This window comes from Microtus oregoni, unplaced genomic scaffold, assembly GCF_018167655.1.
Source record: "Microtus oregoni isolate MIOR12 unplaced genomic scaffold, Mior012 000003F_ref0000135, whole genome shotgun sequence".
NCBI lineage: Eukaryota > Metazoa > Chordata > Mammalia > Rodentia > Cricetidae > Microtus > Microtus oregoni.
This window is the reverse complement of record NW_024543062.1, coordinates 35,072,613-35,099,828: the sequence shown is the minus strand read 5'-3', so window position 1 is coordinate 35,099,828 and position 27,216 is coordinate 35,072,613. Positions and strand designations below refer to the sequence as shown.

The 27,216-nt window shown below is 43.9% G+C and overlaps 1 protein-coding gene across 1 annotated transcript in view; it reads left to right on the top strand.

Annotated features, from left to right (window-relative positions):
* Ttc28 (tetratricopeptide repeat domain 28) overlaps window positions 1-27,216 on the top strand; it is a 354,826-nt gene that overhangs the window by 213,606 nt on the left and 114,004 nt on the right. Inside the window, exon 5 of the mRNA XM_041648394.1 lies at window positions 23,115-23,622. Coding sequence (XP_041504328.1) covers window positions 23,115-23,622 — 508 coding nt within the window. The remainder of the gene's footprint in view (window positions 1-23,114; window positions 23,623-27,216) is intronic.

Genomic DNA, 27,216 nt, shown 5'->3' with positions numbered 1-27,216 from the left:
CTGGTCAAGGCTGCTCCTGTGGGGGTCACTGCTTTGGTTCTGCTCTGGCTGAGGTAGCTGGTTCTGGCAGATGTCACTGGCTTGGGCCCCCATCCCACAGAGGTTTCTGACTCTGGCCTGCTCCCTAAGCAGTAGCTCCCTTATACCTGCTCCCGTGGAGGTTGCTCCCTCTGCTCAGGCCTGCTTGGGTGGAGGTTGCTGTCTTAGGCCTGCCTGCTCATGAAGAGGTTGCTGGCTCAGCTCTTTATGATTCTTATAGCCAGCGCTGTTAAAGCAGTCTTTGGTATTACCTGAAAAAAATAAACACATATTTAAGCACGATTCTCGCCCAGGGCTGATGGTGTGGCTTAGCAGGTAAAGGCACTTATAACACAAACCTGATGACCTGAGTTTGATCATGTGACCCATATAACAGGAGAGAGCAAAGCCCAGGATATGTCACACGGGTGCACACACATGTACTGCACACACTTGTTGAGAGGAGCAGAGCAGTGGGCTGCGTTCCTGCTGCCCTGGCTCATGGCTGCGTGGCTAGCTTATGCCTGAAATAATTACACAGAAACTGTATTCATTTAAACACTGCTTGGCCCATTAGTTCCAGCCTCTTATTGGCTAGCTCTTACATATTGATTTAACCCATTTCTAATAATCTGTGTAGCCCATGAGGTGGCTTACCAGGGAAGATCTTAACCTGCGTCTGTCTGGAGTGGGAGAATCATGGCGACTCACTGACTCAGCTTCTTTCTCCCAGCATTCTGTTCTGTCTACTCCGCCTACCTAATTTTCTGTCCTATCAGAGGCCAAGCAGTTTCTTTATTACTTAACCAATGAAACAACAGATAGAAAGATGACCCTCCTCCATCATTTCCCCTTTTTCTGTTTAAACAAAAAAGAAAGGCTTTAACTTTAACATAGTAAAATTACATATAGCAAAACAGTTATTAAGCAAGAATCACAGTTACAATATTTATATCTACTTTATCTTTTATCATAACTAAGGAAAACTATAACTATCCATTCTTCAACTCCATCAAAGACTCCAGAAGGATATAATAATACCTAAGTAAACAAGAAGTCCAAAACTCTAGAAATGACAGAGACATCTCACTGCCTGGACAGTCACCCAAAGTTCCTCTGTACCGTTGGGGCATCCATCTTCAGCCTTCAGGCCTATAGTATCCAGCAGACATTTTCATCAAGCAGGAAATTCCAAAGACAGTTCAGTCACTTTCTGCTATGTCCTACAGAATGTCTCGCAGACTCTTTCATGAGTCAAAAACCCCGAAAGACCATCTCACCTTTAGGCAAGTTCAGCAGTCCTCTCTCTGTGGGTTCTTTGTGTCCAGTTTATGCAACAGTTCAGGCAAGAACAGTTTCTTGCCCAAATGGCTATCAAACTCCATAAGGAGCCTCTTCAATGCCCATCTTCTTCTTGAAGTAGCTGGGGCTGCCAGGAGCAGACATGTCTCATTGCCATGAAAAACCCTAAGTTATTAAAATATTTTAAATGCCATATTCTGCAGTCTTTGAGAGATATGAAGAATGTCTATCTAACTGAAATATATCTCTGCATATCTAGAAAATCTAACTAACATGACTACAAGCTTTACTATTATCGATGATTATCCATTAGCAACCCATATTTCCTATTCTACATTACATTTTAAAAATGAACTACACAATCACCTTAATCAAGATTAGAAATGCATATACATATAACAAAATTGACCTTAAAATCCATACCAATGAAAATTATTCATATCTATATCATATCCCCCTTTAAATGTAAAAACATTTATAAACAATATTTGGGAATACGGGTGCAGTTATTTTTCTCCAAACTGCTTCCTGCTGAATGGGGGCGCTGTTATTCAGGTCTTTTATGGGATAACTTGTCTGCTAGGTTCATCTCAGTTGGCAGTTGAGCAAAGTAATTTTTTGAGCATGTTCACAGCAACCTTTCAGGAGGGCGTGGTCTATCATACCATATTGGGATAGAAGAAATCCACAGGGTCTCATCCTCTGTGAAAACAAAAGAAGAAACTCTTTTCCAAAGCATCATATCCTTAGATCCAAATTCTGAAGTCAAGATACCTTTAGAACATATGTGCAGGTTCAGCTTAGCAGCCCATATAATGAAATGTATCTCTGTACTTAGCTCCTTCACAGTCAAAAATTTTAAAGAAAACACAATGTACATAATCCAGACTCTCTGTGAATTTTCCATTTTTATGTGGCGTATTTTTACTCTATTACTTTATTTTGTCTCTTTAAAGACTTTACCCTTTTTTAACATTAACTTTATTTTCTATATTTTTCTTCTCTCTCCCAAGCCTACATACATTCATCCAACACTGTGATCCATAAAGGTCTTTTATGTCTGAAATCTGTTCTATTGTGAATCTGCAATTTTTTACTATCCAGGAGCACTTTGTTTTGCGCCTTTAAATCACTAAGCACTTAAGAATCTAAGCTGCGACATTCCTAGTTCAAAAATAGGTACTGCCTGCTGGCCCCGCCCAGTCCAACATGGCGGAGCCGCTTGTGCCTCTGATCTTTGCACATTGCACCACTAGCATGGCGGAGCTGCTTGTGCCTCTGAGCTGCGGCCCGCAATGTCCACCTTTTAGGCACACAGCAGTCTAGTTGCCATCAAACAAATCGTAGCACTTTACTCCAAATGCTCCATTCAAAAGCTCTGTCTCCTGCAGGAGCCAGACAGAGATCGCAATGGCAGCATAGCCCAGAAAGCCGGCATTTTAAAACAGCCAGTTTTTTCCTGCTGCTGAGTCAGGAAAATTTCAAAATGGAGGACATACCATTTTGTGCGAGCTCTGGGGCCACCAGGTAGGAGCGGCACTCAGCACTTTAATTCTGAGACTGAGCGTGCAGCACAGAAATTCTTTTCATCCAAGTTACAGCCAAATCTGACACACAGAGCACTGCACAGTCTGAAAACACATCTCTGTATGGCGGCAGGAACCCGCCATGGCCTGATTCGGCCTTCTGCCCAGGTGCAGGAGGGGAGCGCTGAGCCATCAGCACAGTCTCAGAACACTCTCCTTCCGATCCCAAGTGGGAACACAAACATCCAGTCCCATAAAAGCCATTGAAATGCTTTAAAGCCAGAGTTCACGCTGGCAGCACAACCCCAAGAAGCTGCGCTTTAAAATGACACAGCGTTTTTTCTGCTGCTGTTGCCGAATCAGGAAATGATGGAGGAGGGTCATCTTTCTATCTGTTGTTTCATTGGTTAAGTAATAAAGAAACTGCTTGGCCTCTGATAGGACAGAAAATTAGGTAGGCGGAGTAGACAGAACAGAATGCTGGGAGAAAGAAGCTGAGTCAGTGAGTCGCCATGATTCTCCCACTCCAGACAGACGCAGGTTAAGATCTTCCCTGGTAAACCTCCTCGTGTGCTACACAGATTATTAGAAATGGGTTAAATCAATATGTAAGAGCTAGCCAATAAGAGGCTGGAACTAATGGGCCAAGCAGTGTTTAAATGAATACAGTTTCTGTGTAATTATTTCAGGTAAAGCTAGCCAGGTGGCGGGAAGCAGCCCACTGCTCCTATTACAACACACACTAAGGAAATAAATGCCATCTTTTAAAAGTATAACCAAAGGGCGAGCCATGCCTGAGAGGAGGAATGAAGTGTGTGTTAAGAGAACAGACCTGCAGCATCTGGCTTGTTAGGAGACGGGAGCCCAAGTGGGCAGTGGAAGTGGCAGCCTTGCTGTGGAAGTCTTTCCTTGCCAGCTATGTTTCCATCCACATCTCTCACCCTGCACAAAAATCAATTCAGAATGGTCCAACGATCTTACTTTAAAGACTGAAACTGCAGAGGAAAACATAGGGAATGTATTTCAAGATACAGAGGCAGGCAAGGGCCTCCTGGACAGGACACAACACAGGAAGCAGTCCCAAGAATCTACAAATGAGGCTCTAGGAAGTTAAAAATGCCTGCACTGCAAAGGAACATATCAGCAGAATGGACAGACAGCTGTAGAGCAGGAGAAAAATCTTTGCCAGCTGTACATTAAATAGAAGCTTGATACCCAGAATGTAATAATAATAATAAAACCTGCAAAAAGCAACATTAAAAAAAATGAAACAGGATACAATCTCAAACTGCCAGTCAGTAAATGGGCCAGGGAGCTGAACACTTCTCAAAAGAAGCACAGACACCAGTGAATATTTTTTTTAAATGTTCCATATCCTTGTCATCAGGGAGAGCAAATAAAAACAACTTTGAGATTCCACCTCACCCCAGGCAGAATGCTGACAAGGATATGGGAGAGAAGAACCATGAACTCAAACGTGGAAGGAGTGTAAACAGTTTTCATGGAAATGGGGGAGGGTCCTCAAAACTAAAACTAGCACTACCATGTAAGGCAGTCCAATCACCATGCCTGGGGGTATCTTGGTGTTCTAGAATGCTAGCCTAGATTCTGCCACAGCAGCAGGCTGATGGATACATCAGCCTAGACTGCCACAGCAGACATCTGATCTCTGAATGCAGCCGACATTCACAGAATTGGCTAATTTTAGAACGCAGTAGACATTGTTATGCAGAGAATTAAGAATCCAATGACGACCACACCTACCAGAATCTTATTCCCAAGTCTCTGAAGTATGTCCTTGACATGCCCCAGCTGACTTAATCAATGCATTTCTTTCAAGCACCCAGTATGTGTTAAATGTTCATTCACTTTGGTTTTGTCTCTTACGGCACTTGTGAGAAGTCTGAGGACCACTGCTCATCTTTGAGATGAACAGCATTAGACAGAGCACACTAGGGGAGTTGTAGCGCACTTGAATAGTCTGTGAGGGAGACTCTGGGCCTGGAGAGATGGTTCAGCTGTAAAGGGCACAGAGTGCTTGGCAGGGGACGTCAGTGTCCAGCACACGAGCATCCGTGTTAGTGACTCACAACTGCCTGTAACTTCACTTCTAAAAAATTCAGTCCCTCTTCTGGATTCCATGGGCACTGTATTCACATATGAACATACCCCTCACACACACACACACACACACACACACACACACACACACGCACAAAATAAAAAATAATTTTTTTTAAAGAAAGAAACAAGCATCCATGTTGGGCATGGGTGTCTCTTCCCTTTAGTTGTCAGTCACTTCAGCAAATTTAAGTTCATCAGACCAAAAATAATCAAAGGATTTTTTTGTTTTGTTTTTTTTCCTTTTGTTGTTGCTACTGTTTTTCGATTTGTTTTGTTTTTTAAGAACTATTTAAGGATAGAAAGATGACTCAGCAGTTAAGAGTGCATGTGAGTCTTGCAAAAGACCTGGATTCAGTTCCCAGTGACTTGCAGCTGTCTGTAACTGTGGTCCAGGGGTTTAGTGTATCCTCCTGACCTCCGTGGGCACCTGGCTTGCACACAGTGCACACACACAGGAAAACCATCTGTAACTCTGGTCCTGGGGGTTCAGTGCCTTATCCTGACCTCTGTGGGCACCAAGCATGCACACAGTGCATGTATATACACACAGGCAAAACACTCCTTACATAAAATAAATATAAAGCCTATTCCTTCAGAGAATCCTTTAAATACACTCAAGACTCTGCTTCCTGTACACAAACCTCCATCTTCGCCAGCAGTCCTCCTAGCGGCTCCCTTTCCCTCGGAGATGTGGGAGACCATTTGACTCTGCCATGCTCACTGCCTTCCTTCATCTCAACACTTCCACTTGCTTCCCTGAGAGTCTGACCACTTCCCTGCTGCCAGGCGAGTCTTTGTGGACTCCTGTTTCCCCTCATTTCCTCCCTCCCTCCCCTTCTTCTGAACCATATGCACCCTGAGTGTGGTCAGGATGGCCCAGTATAGGCTTATCCCAGGGGTTGTGTTCCTCTCTTGGGAACTGGAGCAGAACAAGGCTGCAGCCACTCACCCAGATGAAAGCTGCCGGTCACCTCCCCCTACCTCACCTTGCTCCTTCCTGTCTCTGTGGTCCAGCCGTCGCCTCCGCCTTTCCCACCACTGACCCAGAGCAAGTTACTCAACTCCCTTTAACAGTGTTTCAGAAATAGACTCCTGAGGCTTCTCAAAATGCCTGTTTAATACTGTGTACATTGAATGAAATGGGCCCTGCCATTGGAGGAGTCGACCCAGTTCTTTTTGTGCTACATTTAAGCACCCTTGAATTCATAGCCTGGTATGCTGGTCAGAAGCCATCTGTGGACATCCCTCCATGGAGTCACTTACATGTGTGGCTGTAATTAAGTGACTGGGGAAGATTTCTGGGTGCTGTCAGGCACATCAGGTATGTGTGTCAGGCCTAGAGCAGATATGCCCAACATCTGTAGATAACACTGCAGAGAACACTACACTAATGTAGTGGCTGTGGTGGTGACAGCACCTGGGGGGCAGAGGCAGGAGGATCTCTGAGCCTGAGGTCAGCCTGGTCTACAGAGGACTTTCTAGGACAGAGCTATATAGAGAAACAAACCATTGTTGATGATAAAGACAACAACAGTAATAATGTTGTTGATGATGGTGATAACAACAATCATGATGATGTTGTTGTTGATGATGATGAAGACAACAGTAATAAATGTTGTTGATGATGGTGATAGCAACAATCATGATGATGTTGTTGTTGATGATGATGTCAATGTCTGTGGGCAGACCAACTGAGCAGAAGACTTCCAGTTGTAATTTTTATATCTAGGGAGAAGGATTAAGAATTTAAGTTGCTCAGAAAGCAACTTGTATGGGTTGTTTGCTCTCAGGTCTTGACTTACATCCTTGCCTTGCTTTTTCTTAGTTATTTCACTTTGGACCACATAATTAATGCTTTTTTCTTATGAAAATTTGGAGTAAACAATCTACCTTGTGGAGATTTGAGGTGATGAAAAGGGGACACCTGGAATTCCATCACTCACTGGCTCTGGGGTGTACACTTTCATGTTTCCTGTCTGCATCAAGATGGACCTTATTCAGTGAGGAGGCCACTGTGCTTGTTCAGCAGCACCCTCTTCCTTTCATGCTACACATTGAAAAGTTCCTGTAATTGACGGCATCCCTGATTTGTGAAGTGTAGTCTGCATAGCCCGTGGTTGGTGTTCATATTCTCAGGCTCTGCTACTTGGGTGCCACATTATTTTTAAAATATTTAAATCTATCATTAAGAATAAAATAGACAGAAATTAACTCTAGATAGACTTAGTATATAAATAATTGGCATTGAAACAAAAATAACTAAATAAAAACTAATGTAGTTCTAATTTCGGGCTGCTCTGAGATCCTGAGCATGTGGAGACTGCTAAGTAAACATAGGGTGCTGCTGTATGCAGAGCCAATGATGAGAAATTGGTCATGATGAGGTCGGGACTGGTTACTGGAGGAATATATTCAGATCGGCTTCCTGTGCAGTTACAGCAGAGTCAGTGAAGCCATGGAGACATGGGGTGAGTGGCTTGGAGGAGGCATTTGCTGGGGCTGGAGAACTTGCACTGATCCTAGTCCTTCCCAGGTTAATAAAACTGACCCTCACCCAAGATGTTGAACCTCTGCCCACATCCAAGGACACTGAAAGATTCTCTTGGCAAGTGTTTGTAGTCAGAACACTGCTTGGCCTATTAGCTTAGGTTTCTTATTAACTAACTCTTACATCTTAAATTAACCATTTCTATTATTTTGTATTTTACCACGAGGCTCATGGTTTACCAGTAAGGTTCTCTGGCACCTGTCTCCTTTGGCAGCTATATGTCATCTCTCTACACTCCACCTTAATTCTCCCAGCATTCAGTTTAGTTTTCCCACCTAGCTCTATTCTGCCCTCCCACAGGCCAAAGAGCTTTATTCATTAACCAATAAAAGCAACACATATACAGAAGGACTTCCCACACCATTTCCCCTTTTCTATTCAAATAAAAAGGAAGGTTTTTAACTTTACCGTAGTAAAATTACATATAACAAAACAGTTACTAAGCAAAAATTATAATTACAATATTTAGTCCTTTTTTTATTTGGCAAATTAAGGAAAATACTCTATCATTTATCCTATATTTGTTAGTCTAAAGTTTTATATCTAATGTATCTTTTATTATAACCAGGGAAAAGCATGACTATCTGTTCTTCAACTCCATCAAAGACTCCAAAAGGATATAACATTACTTAAGTAAACAGGAAGTACATTGTAAGCAAATTCCAAAACTCTAGATTTGACAGAGACATCTTGTTGCCTAGACAGTCACTCAAAGTTCTTCTACAATGTTGGGGCATTCATCTTCAGCTTACAGGTCCATAGTCCCTGGCAGACTTTTCCATGAAGCAGAAAATTTGAAAGACTATTTCACCTCTATTGACACTTTATCAGTCACTTTCTTCTGTATCCTGCAGAATGCCTGGCAGACTCTTTCATGAAGCAGGAACCCTGAAGGACTATCTCACCTTTAGGCAAGTTCAGCAGTCATTTTTCTGTGGGTCCTGCATGTCTAGTTCATACAACATACGATCAAACAGTCCAGGCAAGAGCAGTTTTTTGCCCAGATGGCTAGCAAACTCCATAAGGAGCCTCTTCAATGCCCATCATCCTCTTGAAGTAGATTGGTGCTGCCAGGAGCAGATGTGTCTCATTGTCATGAAAAGTCCCAAGTTCTTATTTATTTATTTATTTATTTAAGAGTTTTGCTTCCTCCCCACCACCGCCTCCCTTTTCCCTCCCCCTCCCCCAACCAAGTCCCCCTCCCTTGTCAGCCCAAAGAGCAATCAGGGTTCCCTGCCCTGTGGGAAGTCCAAGGACCACTCACCTCCATCCAGGTCTAGTAAGGTGAGCATCCAAACTGCCTAGGCTCCCACAAAGCCAGGACATGCAGTAGAATCAAAACCCAGCGCCATTGTTCTTGAGTTCTCAGTAGTCCTCATTGTCCGCTATGTTCAGCGAGTCCGGTTTTATCCCAGGCTTTTTCAGACCCAGGCCAGCTGGCCTTGGTGAGTTCCTGATAGAACATCCCCATTGTCTCAGTGTGAGTCCTAAGTTCTTAAAACATTTTAAATGCCATATTCTGTTTGTCCTTGAAAGGTCTGAAGAATACCTATCCATCTGAAATATATCTCTGTACCTCTAGCAAACCTACTTAACATGACTATAAGCTTAACTATTATAGTGACTATCTATTAGCCTGTATTTCTTAATTATACATTACATTTTTAAATGAGCTGCACAAACACAATACCTTAATCAAGAGCAGAAATATACACATAACAAAATTGATTTAAAATTTTTGTCAGTAAATCAAGATCCATACCAATGCAAAGTATTTACCTCTATAGCATATTCCCCTTTAAATGTAAACAAACATACCCCCAGAAAGCCGACAAACTCATGGAAACAGAACAGTCAACTACTGAACCACACCTGGGTCAAGGAAGAAATTAAGAAAGAAATTAAAGTCTTCCTTGAATTTAATGAAAATAAAGAGACAACATACTCAAACCTATGGGACACGATGAAAGCAGTGCTAAGAGGAAAGTTCATAGCACTAAGTGCCCACTTAAAGAAAACAGAGAAAGCATACATTGGGGACTTAACAGCACACCTGAAAGCTTTAGAAAAAAAAAAGAAGCAGACGCGCCCAGGAGGAGTAGAAGACTGGAAATAATCAAACTGAGGATGGAAATCAACAAAATAGAAACACAGAAAACAGTCCAAAGAATCAATGAAACAAAAAGTTGGTTCTTGGAGAAAGTCAACAAGAGCCAAACTAATTAAACAACAGAGAGAGAACACGCAAATAAATAAGATCAGAAATGAAAAGGGGGACATAACCACAGACACAGAGGAAATTCAGAGAATCATTAGATCTTACTACAAAAGCCTGTATGCCACAAAACTGGAAAATGCAAAAGAAATGGACATTTTTTTAGATAAGTACCATATACCAAAGCTAAACCAAGACCAGGTGAACGATCTAAATAGACCTGTTAGTTGCGAAGAACTAGAAACTGTTATCAAAAATCTCCCTTCAAAAAAAAGCCCAGGACCAGATGGTTTCAATGCAGAATTCTACCAGAACTTCCAAGAAGAGCTAATACCCATACTCCTTAATGTATTCCACAATATAGAAACAGAAGAGTCATTGCCAAATTCCTTTTATGAAGCTACAGTTACCCTGATACCAAAACCACACAAAGACCCAACCAAGAAAGAGAATTACAGGCCTATCTCACTCATGAATATCGACGCAAAAATTCTCAATAAAATACTGGCAAACTGAATCCAAGAACACATTAGAAAAATTATCCATTATGATCAAGTAGACTTCATCCCAGAGATGCAGGGCTGGTTCAACATACGAAAATCTATCAATGTAATCCACCATATAAATAAACTGAAAGAAAAAACCATATGATCATTTCATTAGATGTTGAAAAAGCATTCGACAAAATTCAATACCCCTTTATGATAAAGGTCTTGGAGAGATTAGGGATACAAGGGTCATACCTAAATATAATAAAAGCTATTTACAGCAAGCCGACAGCTAACATTAAATTAAATGGAGAAAAACTCAAAGCCATCCCACTAAAATGAGGAACACGACAAAGATGTCCACTCTCTCCATATCTCTTCAATATCGTGCTTGAAGTTCTAGCAATAGCAATAAGACAACATAAGGGGATCAAGGGTATTCGTATTGGAAAGGAAGAACTTAAGCTTTTGTTATTTGCAGATGATATGATAGTATATATAAGCGACCCCAAAAACTCTACCAAAGAACTCCTACAGCTGACAAACACCTTTAGTAATGTGGCAGGATACAAGATCAACTCCAAAAATCAATTGCCTTCCTATCCACTAAGGATAAGGAAACAGAGAGGGAAATCAGAGAAGCATCACCTTTCACGATAGCCACACATAGCATAAAATATCTTGGGTTAACTCTGACCAAGGAAGTGAAGATCTATTTGACAAGAACTTTAAGTCTTTGAAGAAAGAAATTGAAGAGGACACCAGAAAATGGAAGGATCTCCCTTGCTCTTGGATTGGGAGGATCAACATAGTAAAAATGGCAATTCTACCAAAAGCAATCTATAGATTCAATGCAATCCCCATCAAAATCCCATCAAAATTCTTCACAGATCTGGAGAAGACAATAATCAACTTTATATGGAAAAACAAAAAACCCAGGATAGCCAAAATAATCTTATACAATAAAGGATCGTCTGGAGGCATTACCATCCCTGACTTCAAACTCCATTACAGAGCTACAGTATTGAAAACAGCTTGGTATTGGCATAAAAACAGAGAAGTCGACCAATGGAATCGAATAGAAGACCCCGACATTAACCCACAAACCTATGAACACCTGATTTTCGATAAAGGAGCTAAAAGTATACAATGGAAAAAAAAGAGCATCTTCAACAAATTGTGCTGGCAAACCTGGATGTCAATCTGAAGAAGAATGAAAATAAATCCATATCTATCATCATGCACAAAACTCAAGTCCAAATGGATTAAAGACCTCAATATCAGTCCGAACACACTGAACCTGATAGAAGAGAAAGTGGGAAGTACTCTACAACACATGGGCACAGGAGACCACTTCCTACATATAACCCCAGCAGCACAGACATTAAGGGCCTCATTGAATAAATGGGACCTCCTGAGACTGAGAAGCTTCTGTAAAGCAAAGGACACTGTCACTAAGACAAAAAGGCAACCCACCGACTGGGAGAAGATCTTCACCAACCCCGCAACTGACAAAGGTCTGATCTCCAAAATATATAAAGAACTCAAGAAACTAGACCGTAAAAGGCTAATCAACCCAATTATAAAATGGGGCACTGAGCTGAACAGAGAATTCTCAACAGAAGAAGTTCAAATGGCCAAAAGACACTTAAGGTCATGCTCAACTTCCTTAGCCATCAGGGAAATGCAAATCAAGACATCTTTAAGATACCATCTTACACCTGTCAGAATGGCTAAAATAAAAAACACCAATGATAGCCTTTGCTGGAGAGGTTGTGGAGAAAGGGGTACACTCATCCATTGCTGATGGGAATGCAAACTTGTGCAACCACTTTGGGAAGCAGTGTGGCGGTTTCTCAGGAAATTCAGGATCAACCTACCCCTGGACCCAGCACTACCACTCTTGGGAATATATCCAAGAGATGCCCTAGCATACAACAAAAGTATATGCTCAACTATGTTTATAGCAGCATTGTTTGTAATAGCCAGAACCTGGAAATAACCTAGATGCCCTTCAATGGAAGAATGGATGAAGAAAGTATGGAATATATACATATTAGAGTACTACTCAGCAGTAAAAAACAATGACTTCCTGAATTTTGCATGCAAATGGACGGAAATAGCAAACACTATCCTGAGTGAGGTAAGCCAGACCCAAAAAGAGGAACATGGGATGTACTCACTCATATTTGGTTTCTAGCCATAAATAAAGGACATTGAGCCTATAATTAGTGATCCTAGAGAAGCTAAATAAGGAGAACCCAAAGAAAAACATATAGGCATCCTCCTGAATATTAACCTTCACCAGGCAATGAAAGAAGACAGAGACAGAGTCCCACATTGGAGCACCGGACAGAAATCTCAAGGTCCAAATCAGGAGCAGAAGGAGAGGGAGCACGAGCAAGGAACTCAGGACCGCGAGGGGTGCACCCACACACTGAGACAATGGGGATGTTCTATCGGGAACTCACCAAGGGCAGCTGGCCTGGGTCTGAAAAAGCCTGGGATAAAACTGGACTTGCTGAACATAGCGGACAATGAGGACTACTGAGAACTCAAGAACAATGGCACTGGGTTTTGATTCTACTGCACGTCCTGGCTTTGTGGGAGCCTAGGCAGTTTGGATGCTCACCTTACTAGACCTGGATGGAGGTGAGTGGTCCTTGGACTTCCCACAGGGCAGGGAACCCTGATTGCTCTTTGGGCTGACGAGGGAGGGGGACTTGATTGGGGGAGGGGGAGGGAAATGGGAGGCGGTGGCCGGGAAGAGACAGAAATCTTTAATAAATAAATAAATAAAATGTAAACAAACATAAACAATTATTTAGGGAATTTGGATGTTGTTCTCTAGACTACTTCCTGCTTATTGGGGTGCTGTTAGTCACGCCTTTCCTGGGGTATCCTGGTTCATCTCAGTCAGAAATCCTGACGCTGTTATGGGTGTTGGATCATCAGGGCCGTTGCTTTGAGGGGTCTTGTTTGGTCAAATCATATTAGCTGGTAAGGAATCCACAGCTTTCTATTCTCTGTGGAAACCAAAGCAGAACCTCTTTTCCAAGGCAACATATTCTTAGACCCAATTTTTGAAATCAAAATACCCTTAAAATATATGTTGGTTTAGCTTAGCAGCCATACAATAAAATGTCTCTCTGTACTTAGCTCATTCACAGTCAAAAAATTCAAAGAAAACACAATAATATATGTAATTCAGACTCTCTCTGTATTTTCCATCTTCACATGGATTATTTTTCTTTAATCTATTAATGTCTGTATTCTGTCTCCTTATAGACTTTGTCTTTTTAATTGTCTATACTCTTTTTATTCTCTCCCAAGTCTATGTACATTATCCAACAGTGTGACCCATTTAGAGGTCTTTTTTATCTGAATCTGTCTTTATTGCACCATTTTTGATGAGAAGCCCTTTTTTCTTTAAATGTTAATTGGGTGTGGCTAGAACCAACCTCATGGCACTGCCTGTTTGTTCTGCCCAATTCAGCATGGTGGAAGCATGTTTACTGTCTCTGCAAGCCTTGCACACTGCCCAGCTCCAGGGACTCAGCGGGTCTATATTGTGCCATTAAACAGTTTGTAACACGCTGCTCACAGACCCCATTTAAGTGCAGGACCTCCTGAAAGAGCCAGAGTTTATTCTGAAAGCACAAACCAGGAAGGATCTTATAGAAGCCATGCAATTTTTCTGCTAATTCTGACCCAGAAAGCCTCTTAAAGGAGCCATGCCTCAGCAAAGAGAGTCTGTCTGAAAAAAGATGCAGCTATCAAGAAGCTGTGCTTAACTCTGTTCTTTTGTGTCTAGAATTCTTTCCCAAGCTCTCTCAGTTTTGATGTGGATGTAGTTGGCCCATGTTGGTGTACCATTTTGTTTTCAGAGATTGCTCCTTTCTTCCCAACCACCCAGACCCAAAATAATCACACAGAAAAACTATATTATTTACAACACTGCTTGGCCTACTAGCTTAGGCTTCTTTTTAACTAACTCTCACATGTTAAATTAACCCATTTCTATTATTTTGTATTTTCCCACAAGGGGCTTGTGGTTTACCAGTAAGGTTCTCTGGCATCTGTCTCCTTTGGCGGCTACATGGCATCTCTGACTCTACCTTCTTTCTCCCAGCATTCAGTTTAGTTTTCCCACCTAGCTCTATTCTGCACTGCCACAGGCCAAAGCTGGTGTTTTTCAGAGGACTCCAAAGAGTCCCATGAAAGCCTCAGGTACTCATTGTTGCTACTATAGGAAAATTCCACCAGAACAGTGGTACTTCACTGTGGTTTATTTTGAGATGGGAATCTTAATACACTGCCCAAGTTGTTCTTGAGCTCCTGAATTCAAGCAACCCTACACCAGTCTCCCAAATAGCTGGGACCACAGAGGTATATACTTCAATGGCTGTACCTTCAGTCATTGAAATCCCTTGTTCAGCCTCTTAGGGTTAGGTGGTTTGGTGACACATGAAGCCAAAAGCCTGGGTGATGTATAAATATAAAGCCTCCTTCAGCTTTCCTTCCCTCTTGTCTCTTCACTGAAATCTTGGTTTGGAATCATTGTTCCCCATAGGGGAAGGGGTAAATCTGCTGGAGTGAGTGAGCACACAGAGAGCTGAGATTGCATGTCTTCGCTCCTGAACATCAGAAGCTGTGTGTTTCAGGGGGCCTCAGCAGCCATTACATCCTGGCCCTTGTAGTTGAAGGGTATGGAAACATTCCTTCACCAGTGGAAGCAGAAGTTCTCAGTTGTTTCTTTCCAAAACATCTTTCCAGATCCCTGAAGGTCCTTTTCCTATGCAACTTAAAGGTCTGTCATTATCTTCTCGCATCTGCACACAAGCCGTCCCTTTCTGGGACACTTTTGTACTCATGCTTTCCATCTGGTTTCCTCCACACTCCTCCTTATATCCCATCCTGCTAAACCCAGGTTTTATGGTTTAGTGTAAACGCTGCCTTCTGAGGTGATCTGTTGCATCCAACCCCTTCAGAGCAGGGTTTTATAGTCACTGAAATGACTGTAAATGCAGGGTGTCTGGCAGTGATGGACGGGAACTAAGCCAGCCTCATGGTAGGATGAGCTCTGTCATGGGAAGCGCCTCTGAGACAAGGCTATCTTCTGGTGCTTTACCTTGGAACTCTTCTCCAGCCTTCGCTGCAGCTCCAGGTGTTTACTTTGACGATCACTGTGACTGAAGAGCTACAGAGAGTAGTGGTTGTGAGGTCCTACTAGGCTGTAGCCTGACCACTAGGGTGCAAAAGAAGCAGGAGAAACCCTAGGCAATACCAAGGAGACACTAGAGGTTTCTCTCTGCCATTTAGAAGTTGTCGGCTCTCGTGGCTGCATTGTGGCTGGCACTGATGGCATACACTATCAATGATGTTGTTTTATATCAAGTTTACACAGCGCATCAGGTTTTCTAAAAATGAAACCATTATAAATTCTGGCAGTTTTCTGGTGTAATTAAAATGTCCAGCAGGAAACCCCTGGGAAACCAGATGCAGTTTTACTATTTCTAGAGCCGACAGTGGCAGTGTTTCTTGCCAGCTTTCGTATCTTATGACCTATAAATTGCTCTTAGTAGCTAATCTGTCATCCTGGCTTCTCACACCAGAAAGCTTGTTTCCTTATTAATCTGTTCATTTGCATCTGCAAAGGACATTTACAAATCCTCCATTTGAAAACATTGCCGTATAGTGCCCGCCATTATAAATAATTCATCACCTGTGATAGAAGCTCTTATGCCTAGGTAATAGATCTTTATGACATTATATTATTCTTCCAACCCTAATATAATTTGGGTAAAAATAATTTTTATGAAAGTCCTCTGGCTGCTGGGTTACCATGGAGAACCTGTAACTGTTACTAATGACTCTGTAAGCCCAGAATATAGACTCAAACCACTCGAAAGGTGTGCTGTTTCTATAGTAATTGTGTAATATTCCTTCAGGCTGAGGTTTAGAGTTGGGGCATTCTGGTTGATCTGACACCAGTCACAGAGCATGGGCAACACGGAAATGCCTTTTGATCCTCAGTGCCTCCCCTTCTATGGGGTCCAGTTAAGTTTCCTCTCCCTGGGGCAGTTGTTCACAGTTCCTCGGAACCCCATCTAGGAAGTGTTTCCCTCCTTAGATTTTAACTTCTTCTGTTTGTACTTCATTGATTTGTCTACTTTCATCCAAGAAGCACGTGCAGAAGCAGGAAGAGGGTGTGAGAGGAGCCATCAGGCTTAAGGGAGGGATTCGAGTTGACTCAGGCTGGACCCAGGGCAGTGTGTACTCACTCTTACATTACATCTGGCTACGAACAGGGAAGAGTATGGTCTGACCGTCAGCTTCCTGGTGGCACAGGCAAAGACGTAAGTGTGGTGTTGCCAGGTTGATACTTTCTTTAGAACGAAGCCACAGCAGCTGTTTGCAGAAGCACTGAATTCTGAATGGTGTTTTTGCCATGGACGTCGTCGTTGGGTGTTGTCATGGTTGTTGACGGAGTGAGAAGATGCCTGTAGTTTTTGTCCAAGTGTCTCTGTGAGCACTGAGTGAACATTCTAGGAGCCCGGGCCACGTACTCTTTATGAGAATTATTTTATTAGCTCAAGTACAGCTCAGGCTGTAATATACTTATGAATTAAGATGTGCATGTCATTCAAGACACACCCCAGAAGAATGAGATTCACTCTGCAGTTTCTCTCGGCTCATATCTGGATAGCTATTGATTCTCCCTAAGGATTGATGCTCTGTGACTTGGGGAAGCCAGGTTGACCTTTGCACCTGAAACTCTCAGGGCTATCGAGATTAACTAACACTGATTTAGGGGCCAGTTCTTCTCAAATATGGTTTTCTTATAGAACGGAATAAGGTTTCATTGTAGACGCTTGTGTGCCTGGCACATGACCAGGCTGCTAGATAGTTTGCTGTCATAGTTGACTCTCAGGAGGATGTCTGCTGGAGAGGTAAGTTACTAATTTTTGCTCAGTGGAATATCAGTCAGGATTGGTGGATTACGTGGTAATAACAACCAATTCCAGAATCTCAGTGGCTTAAAGCGGAGCTTTATTCCTTGTGCCCACTCTGTGTTCATTACAGATCAGCCAGGGCTCTTGTACACACTCGGTGACACATGCGGATCAGTTTAGATGGAACCGTCATAGCAACAGAAGGGAGGATGTGGTGACATGTGCTCTGCTCTCACAAATGCCTCCTGTTTCCTAGGAAACAGTCACCTTGATCAGCTGAGGCTGGGTGCACAGCCACCTCCTGTTAGCTTCACAGTAGTATGGAAGGAGAGAAGACTGCCCTCAGTACTTACACTGTACCAACCACAGTCAGGTGCTGTTTCAGTTAGCATTATTGTCTTTATCTTTCCGGTTCCCCCTCCTGCGTATGGCAGTATGAATGCCCCTGCAGTCGCTACTGGCCATCCATGTAGAGCTTGAATGTACCCAGTGCCAGAGCTGGAGTTGCTGTGTGTGGCCCTTCCCTGCAACGTTATTAGTTGGTACCTTTAGAGATGTCACTACATCACATGCCAGGTTTGACACGATGACAAGAGGAAGTCATATTTGGGAAAAGCCTGGGATTGTCCACACTGGGTACAGACTCATCCCACCTGCTTCCCGAGGCTCAGCTCGCACATCTGCATCCTGCCTTGTGTGAGTTGTTTGCTTCCTGAATTACCCACCCACCTCTCCCCACAAGGGGAGCTCTAATTTATGTATAAATAATTTTTCAACTAAAGGCCTTATTTCAGAATAAAAAATTGAGGAAATAGAGCTCTCACAGTGGCCTCCCATCTGCTTGTCCTTCACTGACACCTTCTGTATGGTGTATATTACAAACGATGAGCCACGGTTGATATATTGTTTATTGAAGTTGACATTTGCAGTGGATTCATTCTGTGCTATAAACGTAAATGTCACATATCTGCCATTGTATCATGCAGAACTCCTTCAGTGCCCTAAAATCCCTGTGCTCCACCTGGTAACGCCCCCCTCACAGGCCCTTGGGACATCTTCACTCTGCAGCTTGCCTGTCCTGGATGGCTGCAGAAAGGAGCCATTTCAGGCTGGCCTCTTCCACCAGTACGTACCTCTCCAGTTTCATCTGTATAGCTTGAAAGACGAACACCTCATACTGCCTCATAAATGCCACATTTTAACCATTAACTGAAATTTTTTGGCTGTGTTGTTTTGTTTGAAGGTAAGATCTTGCTGTGTGGATTCTGGCAAATTCAAGCTTTTAATTCTCCTGTTCCAGCCACCTAAGTGCTGGAATCACAGGGATGTGATTTGGGAGGTTGTAGACCGTGAGAAGATGGAGCCTAACCAGGCGAAGTAGGTCCCTGGGGGTGGACCTTAAAGTATGACTGTCTGACTCCACTTCCTGTTTCCTCTCGGCTTCCGGACTCCAGATCCAATGTGACCTCACTGTGATGTTTTCTCTCAGGCCGTATCTCCTTGAACCTTAAGCCAAACCAAATCCTTCCTCCCTTCAGTGCGTGTGTCAGGTTCTTTAGTCACAGCAAAGGGACAAGTGACCAAGTCCACCCCTAAATAAAGGGCACTGTAGTACCTTCTGCTGTGCAGGTAATGGTGCTGCCTACCTACCATCAGGAGTCCAGATGCTTCTGCTGTCTTTTTAGGTGTGGTGACAGAGCTTTGGGTGTTGTTTCTTGATTGTCTTTGCCATGTTTCTGAAATGATGAAACTTAAGTCTGCTGCAGTAGGAAGAGAAACTAAGCTATATACAAGTGTAAGAATCTTCTAGTGCCAGTCCCTTACCTGGGCTGTCCAAGCGCTTACAGGAGAGGACCCCAGGCCATCAGTGCACTTTAGTGCACACTGCCTCTCAGTCCGACGTGCACATCTCTCTCTATGCCTGAACCCAGAGCCACGTGTTTCTGTGTTCCTTGGTTGGGCTGAGGGTATTTAAGGAAGGACCCCTGTTTAGGAGCACTGAGCGGGCAGGGAATACATCATACACGTGGATTTGGGTAGTAAGAGGGAAAAATCAATATTTCTGCTACTAGCTGCAAATACAATCCCCATTTGCTGGAGTACATACAATTAATCAATTGACGATCATACAGAATATTCCTTAGGTAACAATGTAAAATATAACCCCTATGAAAGGTATTCACACAGTAAGGGAAACACATGCCTGATGGGAGGAAAAGGTGCATATCCTCGAACCTTGTTTAATGGTCATGTCATCATCAGTCTGTTCTTGTTTGGATAGTTTGTCTTATTTCATTTCTCAAACTCAAAGCCCTTGAAAATGGGTTGATGTGTGAAGTGATTTCTGGCTCTGGCTCAGGCCTCACGAAGCTTGGCAGGGTGGTGGGGTGACCGGCCCCAGTGCCTCAGCTTGCATTTGGGAGCTGTGCTTTGACAAGAAAAGGTCTCCTTTCTATCTTTGTAGAAAGAGAGGTCCATTGTGTTCTTCTGCCCTGATAGTTTGCTAGTGGTGCATCTTAGTGCTCAGTACAGATGTTCCCAGATGTGTCCCCTGTGGGAAGCAGCTGCTGCTTTTCTGGCACAGAAACCTCAGCAAGATCAATATACAAAGGCAGCATGAACCTCAGTGCAAACATAGGGTCTGTGTGCAGCAGGCCTGGGGTTCCCAGTCGACAGGGAACCTTCGCATCTTCTCCAGGAGTCCGAACAAAGACTAGTGGATAATTTCAAACACACTTAGCTGATAAATGCCATCACATGTTATTTGCCCAGGGGTGGTGAAACACTAGGTTTTATTTCCTGGGAAAATGATAGGAATACAGATGTTCAGTCATGATCACTGGTGTTTTCAGCGACTGCTTCTAGTGGCTGCCTGGTAAGAGCCCAGCTCACGTGGCTTGAGGTCGTCAGCACGCACACACGTTTGCTGAGTTTACAGAGCACTGCACCTTTACTGTGGTGCTATCAGGCATTGTCCTAGTGAATGCCACGTGTGTATAATGTTGTTATTAGCACCATTTTATAAATACAGAAGAAGTGAGATGATCTGCTGCTCAACCCTGTTCCATCTGGTCCTGTGCTGAGCCTGTCCCGGCTTCAGAAGCTATGATGCGTACTCTGTCATTACACAGTTCTTCCCAGAGATGTGAGGGGCAGGATACTGCCTTCAAGAGTCTGCCTCTGCAGAGCTAAGGGGAGGATAGCAGGAAAGAGCTGATGCCCCGGTCTTCTCTACACACCCTGGGAGGGAGGTGCATGGTCTCACACTCACAGAGCTTCAGTGAGGCAGCTCCTGTCTCTTCCTGCCATTTGGAGAAGTGAAGACTCAGAAGCACAAGCTCTCTGAACTGTCATTTGGAGTTGTCATAAACCAGAAGTTTCCAAGCACAGTGAGACCTGGGGTGTTGTGCCTGCCCGAGTCATATAAATCTGTCCACAACACTGTTTGAAGGCTCATTGCCTCCAACCAGATCTGCTAGTGAAGCTAGCTAGTAAATTATTTATGGCTTACACATTTGACAGGGGCTCGGGGCTACATTCGAAACACTCAGCTCCTGGCTTGTTACTGTGGAAGTAGAAATGGCTGTCTGGAAACCAAGGCTCCACGTTGTTCAGTTGTTGCACATCCCAGAGGTAGGGCACCCAAATAGCTGAGCTCCCAGAGGTAAGATCTGGTCCTTAGCTGCCTGGCTTCCCAGAGAAGGGCCTGTGTATCCTACCAAAAGGACATCAGGTTGTAGTCTGGACTGTGGCCTCCCTCGTGAGGTTTAGATGGGAAAGAAGCTGTGCAGAGGGCAGGAGAGGAAAGACACTGAGGCCAAGACCTACAGCAAATGAAGAAAAGATTGTGAGAGTGAGTGCTGGTGGGGTTCGAGCAATGGAGAGCCATGGTATGTGGTGGCATTTCATTTGTATTTTAATAAATAAAGACTGCCTGAACATCAGAGAGTGAAACAGCCCCATTGGCCAGCCTTACAGACCAGGCAGCAGTGACACACACCTTTAATCCCAGCAGCCACACTAGTTTGCCATAGAAACCAGGCGATAGTGGTGCACGCCTTTAATCCCAGAGATGATTATAAAACGGGAGGAGACAGCTCTCAGACACAGTCTCATTCTGAGAATTCCTGGAGGCACGATCACGATTTCAGACTGACGTAGAGGTAAGAGCCAATGGATGGCTGTTTTACTTTTCTGACCTTCAGGTTGAACCCCAATTTCTCTTTCTGAGTTTTTATTAATCATGCTTCAATGGCACAGTAGGCCAACCTGGCACCCCACCTTCTGTCCCCACGAGGCTCAGAATGGGGCCTGAGACCAACACTGTCTTAGTGGCATGTTGCCTTGTGACATCATTGCTGCCTCGGCCAGGCTGACTGATACAGCATCATAATATCCCTAGAGTTGTGTCTATCTCACTATTCAGACAAGAACCAAGAAAGAAAATTTATAGGTGTTTATTTCCTCTCTGATTTCTAAATCTTTTTGTAGAAACTTGTGTTGATAAAAGCAACTTAATATAGTTTGCCTTGCAAGCCTGCCACTCAGAAACTGTGCAAATGGCCTCAGCTGCTTTAGCAAAAACTGCTGCTTCACAAAGCAAAGCAAACAGGGAAAGCACGTCACTCATGTCTATGAGATATCAATGAAAGCCCCCGGAAGGGCCCAGAATACTTCTGAGAAAGGAAGGCACAGCACTGCCTCATTGGTGCTCCCGAACTGGAGGCCCCTGGGAGCAAGAGCTCCCTTTGTTCTCCCAGGGTCACATGTTCATGTTATGGGGGTAGAAGCAGCATGAAGGGACCACATGCCAAATGGCCGCTGACATGTAATGAAGGAGAGGAAGGGAGGCAAGCTTTCAAGTTTCAGAATAAAGGGAAGGGACAGCCTAGCATAACTTCCCTTTTATATTCTTACACAAAGGTCTTTAAAAGTGAACACTGGAGTCTGAGACTATATGCACTTGGTAGGGGGCTAGAAAGCATGTGGTTGCTTCTTTGATTCTTTGGTTTTCTGTTTGTTTTGTACCTCTGTGTAGTCCTGTACTGCCATTGAGTCATTTTCACTAAGACCTCTCAATTTTAATCTTCATTATTTTTTCCATGCTTGTGTGTGCTACTGGCAAGTGTCCACTGCCACGCTCTGCCACCAGTCCCATCAAGACCTTGAAGACAGATAGATTTGATAGAGATGACTGGTGTGCAGTGTGTTGGGTCCTGGCAGGTAGCCCTTCTCTGTGCTGAGAGGCTGCAGCTCAGAGACTCCAGAGGTAAAGGAAAACTGGAGCTCCATATGAGCCGGAGGAGCATGGCCAGTCCAGTGGGGACTGTCCGGTTCAGAGGTGTTAGCTGGGCCCCACCCAGAGTTCTTTGGTTCTGATCCTGGTATAAACCACAAGTCACTTGAGGGAGCAGGATAAGAGAACAGAGGATCCTGCACCCACGTATTATAAGTCATGGTAGAAAGTATCCCCCTCGTTGGCTTCAAGAGAGAGACGCACAGGGGCACAGAGCTGCTCGAGGCACAGCCACGTGTGGGTCTCGTAGCATCTTATGCTCAGGGAACAGCGCCTGCTGCTGTCCACCACCCTGTGCTCGTCATGAGATTTGGGCATTCTTCGATATTCTCTTCCATCGCAGAAGCTGGTGGGTACTAACAGGGACTGGTGGAATTCCAGTAGGTCTCCAGATGAAAACTACATGGAACACCACCTGTTTCTGTGAGATCAGCTCCAGCACACCCCTGCTTACATGACCATTGTCTTCTGTTAGTGACTTGCTGTGGGATGTGCTTTTTGTCAGTATTAATGGGCCTGTAGTCTCCTGATAGAAACACCGCTGGAAGATCATTCCAGACAACCTTTATTTTATCTGCTGAAACAAACCAAAACCATTATCTGTTGTTTTCTCATTTCCCTGCCTTGTCCTTCCCCTCCAGGCAGCTTCGTCAGCCCTGAGCAGTCTAGGCCATGTGTACACAGCCATTGGAGACTATCCCAATGCTCTGGCCAGTCACAAACAGTGCGTTCTTCTTGCCAAACAGTCCAAAGATGAACTTTCTGAAGCCCGAGAACTCGGCAACATGGGAGCTGTGTACATCGCCATGGGCGACTTTGAAAATGCTGTGCAGTGCCATGAACAGCACCTGCGGATAGCCAAGGACCTGGGGAGCAAGCGGGAAGAGGCCCGTGCCTACAGCAACCTGGGTAGTGCCTACCACTACCGGAGGAACTTTGACAAGGCCATGTCCTACCACAACTGTGTGCTGGAGCTGGCACGGGAGCTGATGGAGAAGTCCATTGAAATGCGGGCCTATGCCGGTTTGGGCCACGCTGCCAGGTGCATGCAGGACTTGGAGAGGGCCAAACAGTACCATGAGCAGCAGCTGGGTATTGCTGAGGACCTCAAGGACCGGGCTGCGGTGGGCCGCGCATCTTCCAATCTGGGTAAGAGCCTCCGTTCGTTTTGTGACCCTGGGCTAGGCTGGAGATGGTTGGAGTAGCTGTTGTCTTTTTCAGGCGCTTGTGTGTTTTGTTCAAAAAAATTCCTTCCATATCTCTCCTTCAGCCATACCCCCTGAGCCTACCTACTGTAAATCATGTCATCTCTTTTGTGCTCTGAGAATTAAAACCTTGCAGTGCTGGGAAACAAAACCCCACCCTTTAGCCTATTCGGAGAGAAGAGTTAGTGCTTCTTTCTAACAGAGAGGAGCATGGAGGTGGTAGGGAGCTATGTGTGGTTTAAGGGCCTGAGGAAAATATATCAGTGATGACTTTACTTGGTGAATTTACCCACAGTGTATCTTTTGCCACAAAATTATGTGTATTAAAAATAATATTGAGTTTTGGTATAAATGCAGTATCATTTTGTGGAAGACCATAGGGAAGATGGACTTGCAGTTGTTTTGCTGTTTGGTTACAGTCAAGACAATATAATGGGACTGGTAGAAGCCCGTGGACAACTGGAAAGCAGGTGCTTTGGTGAAGTTGCTGGCCTCTGAGAGAAGGCGCAGGTGTGTTTGGAAGTGTAAGTTGACTTCCTTGCTGAACCAGAGCTTCTGGCCATTTGTGAGCTCTGGAGGATTAGACGTGGAGAGGATAAGAAGGTAACCTCACTGGTATCTGCCTGGGCTTCACATGCCGCTGGCTGTGATTGCAGCAAGTCCTTTCCTTACGTGAACTGCCACTCAGATGTCTCCAGCCCACTGACACCATACTAGTGCTTTTCTTCCCTTCCCTCAGCCTCTGTTGCTTTTAACTATATTTGTGCCATAAAGGCCTGCAGGTGGCTCTGAAGATGACCTTGAGGCCAGAAGGGGAGTCTAGGTTTGCAGAACTCTTCAGCCATTTGACACGAGGACATGAGGTTGCATCTACTAAATTCACACTTGAGAGCTGTACCCCTGAGTCACATACACACCCAGTCCCATATTTTAGTTGGGGTTGCATTCATAGCTTTCCTTGTCCTGTGAGTCCCGGGTTCATCCTGTCTGGAAGAACCAAAGTGATCAGTTCTCAGCTGTCTGTGTTCATTCTAACAAATACTGGTGTTTATTGACGGCTTACTATGTGGTTAATCCTGTGTCATTTATTTAAGGGGTATCAACACCCCAAAAGCCTTGTTCCTTTGAAGAGCTAATAGTACAATAAATCGGGAAAACATTGCACACAGGGAACAGGGGTTTATCTACTTGCTGTTTCTGCTCTACTCTCCTCGTGTTTTTCAGTCGATTCTCTAGAGATTACGTCATGCATTCTCCACGTGGCTGAGTGGGGAGCACATTCTATACCCCTTCCTCATATGTAGCTGTTTTTCTAGATCATTTTGGTTGAAAATTTATCAATTTTCTTAACTTTTTTTTTTTTAGAGAAGATCCTGTTTTTGCCTCTGTTAGTGCTGTGAGTACGTGTGTTGGCTATTCCTTTGTTTCTGCTTGTGTCTTGTGTAATTTTATCCCCTCTCCTGAATTCTATTTCAGCTACCAAATGTCATGCCTTAGACCACTGACTTTCAGTGCGGTCGTGTAAAGGTCCTGCGTTCCCTTTGAACAGTGCTTTACCCACCACATACTTTCTGTGTTGTTTTCACTTTCATTAAATTTAAATAATATTATAAGATAATTTATGATTTTTATTTGGTCTGTTTGCTTAATGTTAAGCTCCTTGGGGTCTAGGGTAGGGCTTAGTGGTAGAACATTTGCTTAGTATATATGAGGCCTATGGTTCAATCCTTAGCACTATACAGAAAAAAAATCAATAATCAAAACATTGGGCTGGAGAGATGGCTCAGTGGGTGAGTGTTTGCTGGGCAAGCATGAGGACTTGAGTTTTGTTGTGGTTATACAAGCCTGTAACCCTAGAGCTAGGGGGAGGTACAGGCAAAGAGAGGCAGGTCCTGGGGGCTTGATGTACTCAGAGTCAATGACAGAACTGCGGGGCAGGGCGTGTCTGAGAGACACCCGGATTGGTCTCTGAATCACCAATGTGCAATTAGAGATGACAGGAGACTTTGTGCATTCTTGTGTGTACATGACGTGCATGCATGTGTGCATATGTGTGGATGCTCACGTACATAGAGACCAGAAGCTGACCCTGGCAGTCTCTCACCGAACTCAGAACTCCCTGATCTGATTGGCTCCTCTAGCTATCCAGCTTGCTCCAGGGCTGCCCTGTCTCCATCTCCCAGGCACTGGGATTATATGCAGACTGCCACAAGTGCCCAGAGCTTGTTTACATGGGTGTTGGGGACCCAAATGCAAGTTCTCACACTTGTGCCATCAACACTCCTCTGGCCACTGAACCGTCTCCCAGCCTGAAGGAATGGGTCAAGAAAAATATTTGAAAAAAAAATAGGTAAAAATTGCTTACTGTTAGGAATATTCCTAATGCAAGCTCTCTGCTGACGCAAAAATCCCAATCAAGTCAAACCACAACAAGCCAAATTAAAAAAAAATCCAGGTTTAATGGGATTCCTGTGCTCTCGGGTGGCCCCAAGGGGAACCAGGAAGCTGCCAATATGATGTGTGGATGTGTGCCTATAATCCCAGCACCCAGAGGAGGCCAAGGCTTACCCAGGACATCAGAGAAAATCCTTGTCTCAAAGTAAGTCAAGCAAACAGACAAACAAAGACAAAGTGAGAGAAGCAAACAAATTACAGGAATGAAGGCAAACACAGTATATTTTAGGTGAACCACAATGAGAAGCTCATCACTGGCAGAGAACCCTAAGAAACGTTGAATGAAGTCCCTTGCACAGACAGAAAATGATACCATATGGAGGCTCAGGTATTTAGGAGAGAAAGAGAGCACCAGAAATGGTAAATACATGGATAAACAAAACATTGCTTTCCCCTTAAGTAATTAAAATGACTGTTTAAAACAAAAATATAATGCTTTATTTAAAAATAATGCAGGGGATGGCTGCAGCATCCCACAACAGGTGGGAGCCGATGCATGTGCAAGGCTGCAAGGTACTCGGATCTCACAGGAAACATTCTGGGGTTAGCTCAATATAGACTCTAAACTGTGGAAACACTTGAAATCTTCAGAGCAGCTTCCAAGAGAAACAAAAAAGTCCAGCTACCAAGCAGGCAGAGAGGAATAAGGGAGGGGTGCATAAAGGAGACTGAGACACCGTAGGATGTTAAAATTAATTAAAATTAATTTTAATTTAATTAATTAAAATTAATTACATTAAATGTTAAAAGAAAAGTCTACAGAAAGGGGTTGGAGTGTAAATGGAAGTTTCTGTCCCATAGTGTCCCAAGACCCCAGCAGTTTGTATCTCATCAGCTTACAGGGACGTTCCACACACCACAGATCGCAGTGGCATAAGCATTTCCGTGTCGTTCATGTAACTACAGCCAGTTTGTGCTCATTGTACCAAAATACATAAAGGTAACTCAAGAAAAGAGAAAGGGTGTTTCAAGGTCAGGAAGGTGTAGATGATTTCCTGAGGCAGGGAGGGGGTGGCAGTGGCATAGGAGAGAAGGAACAAACGAAAAGTGAGCGTTAGCCTGTGGGAGATCCTCGGAGTACAGT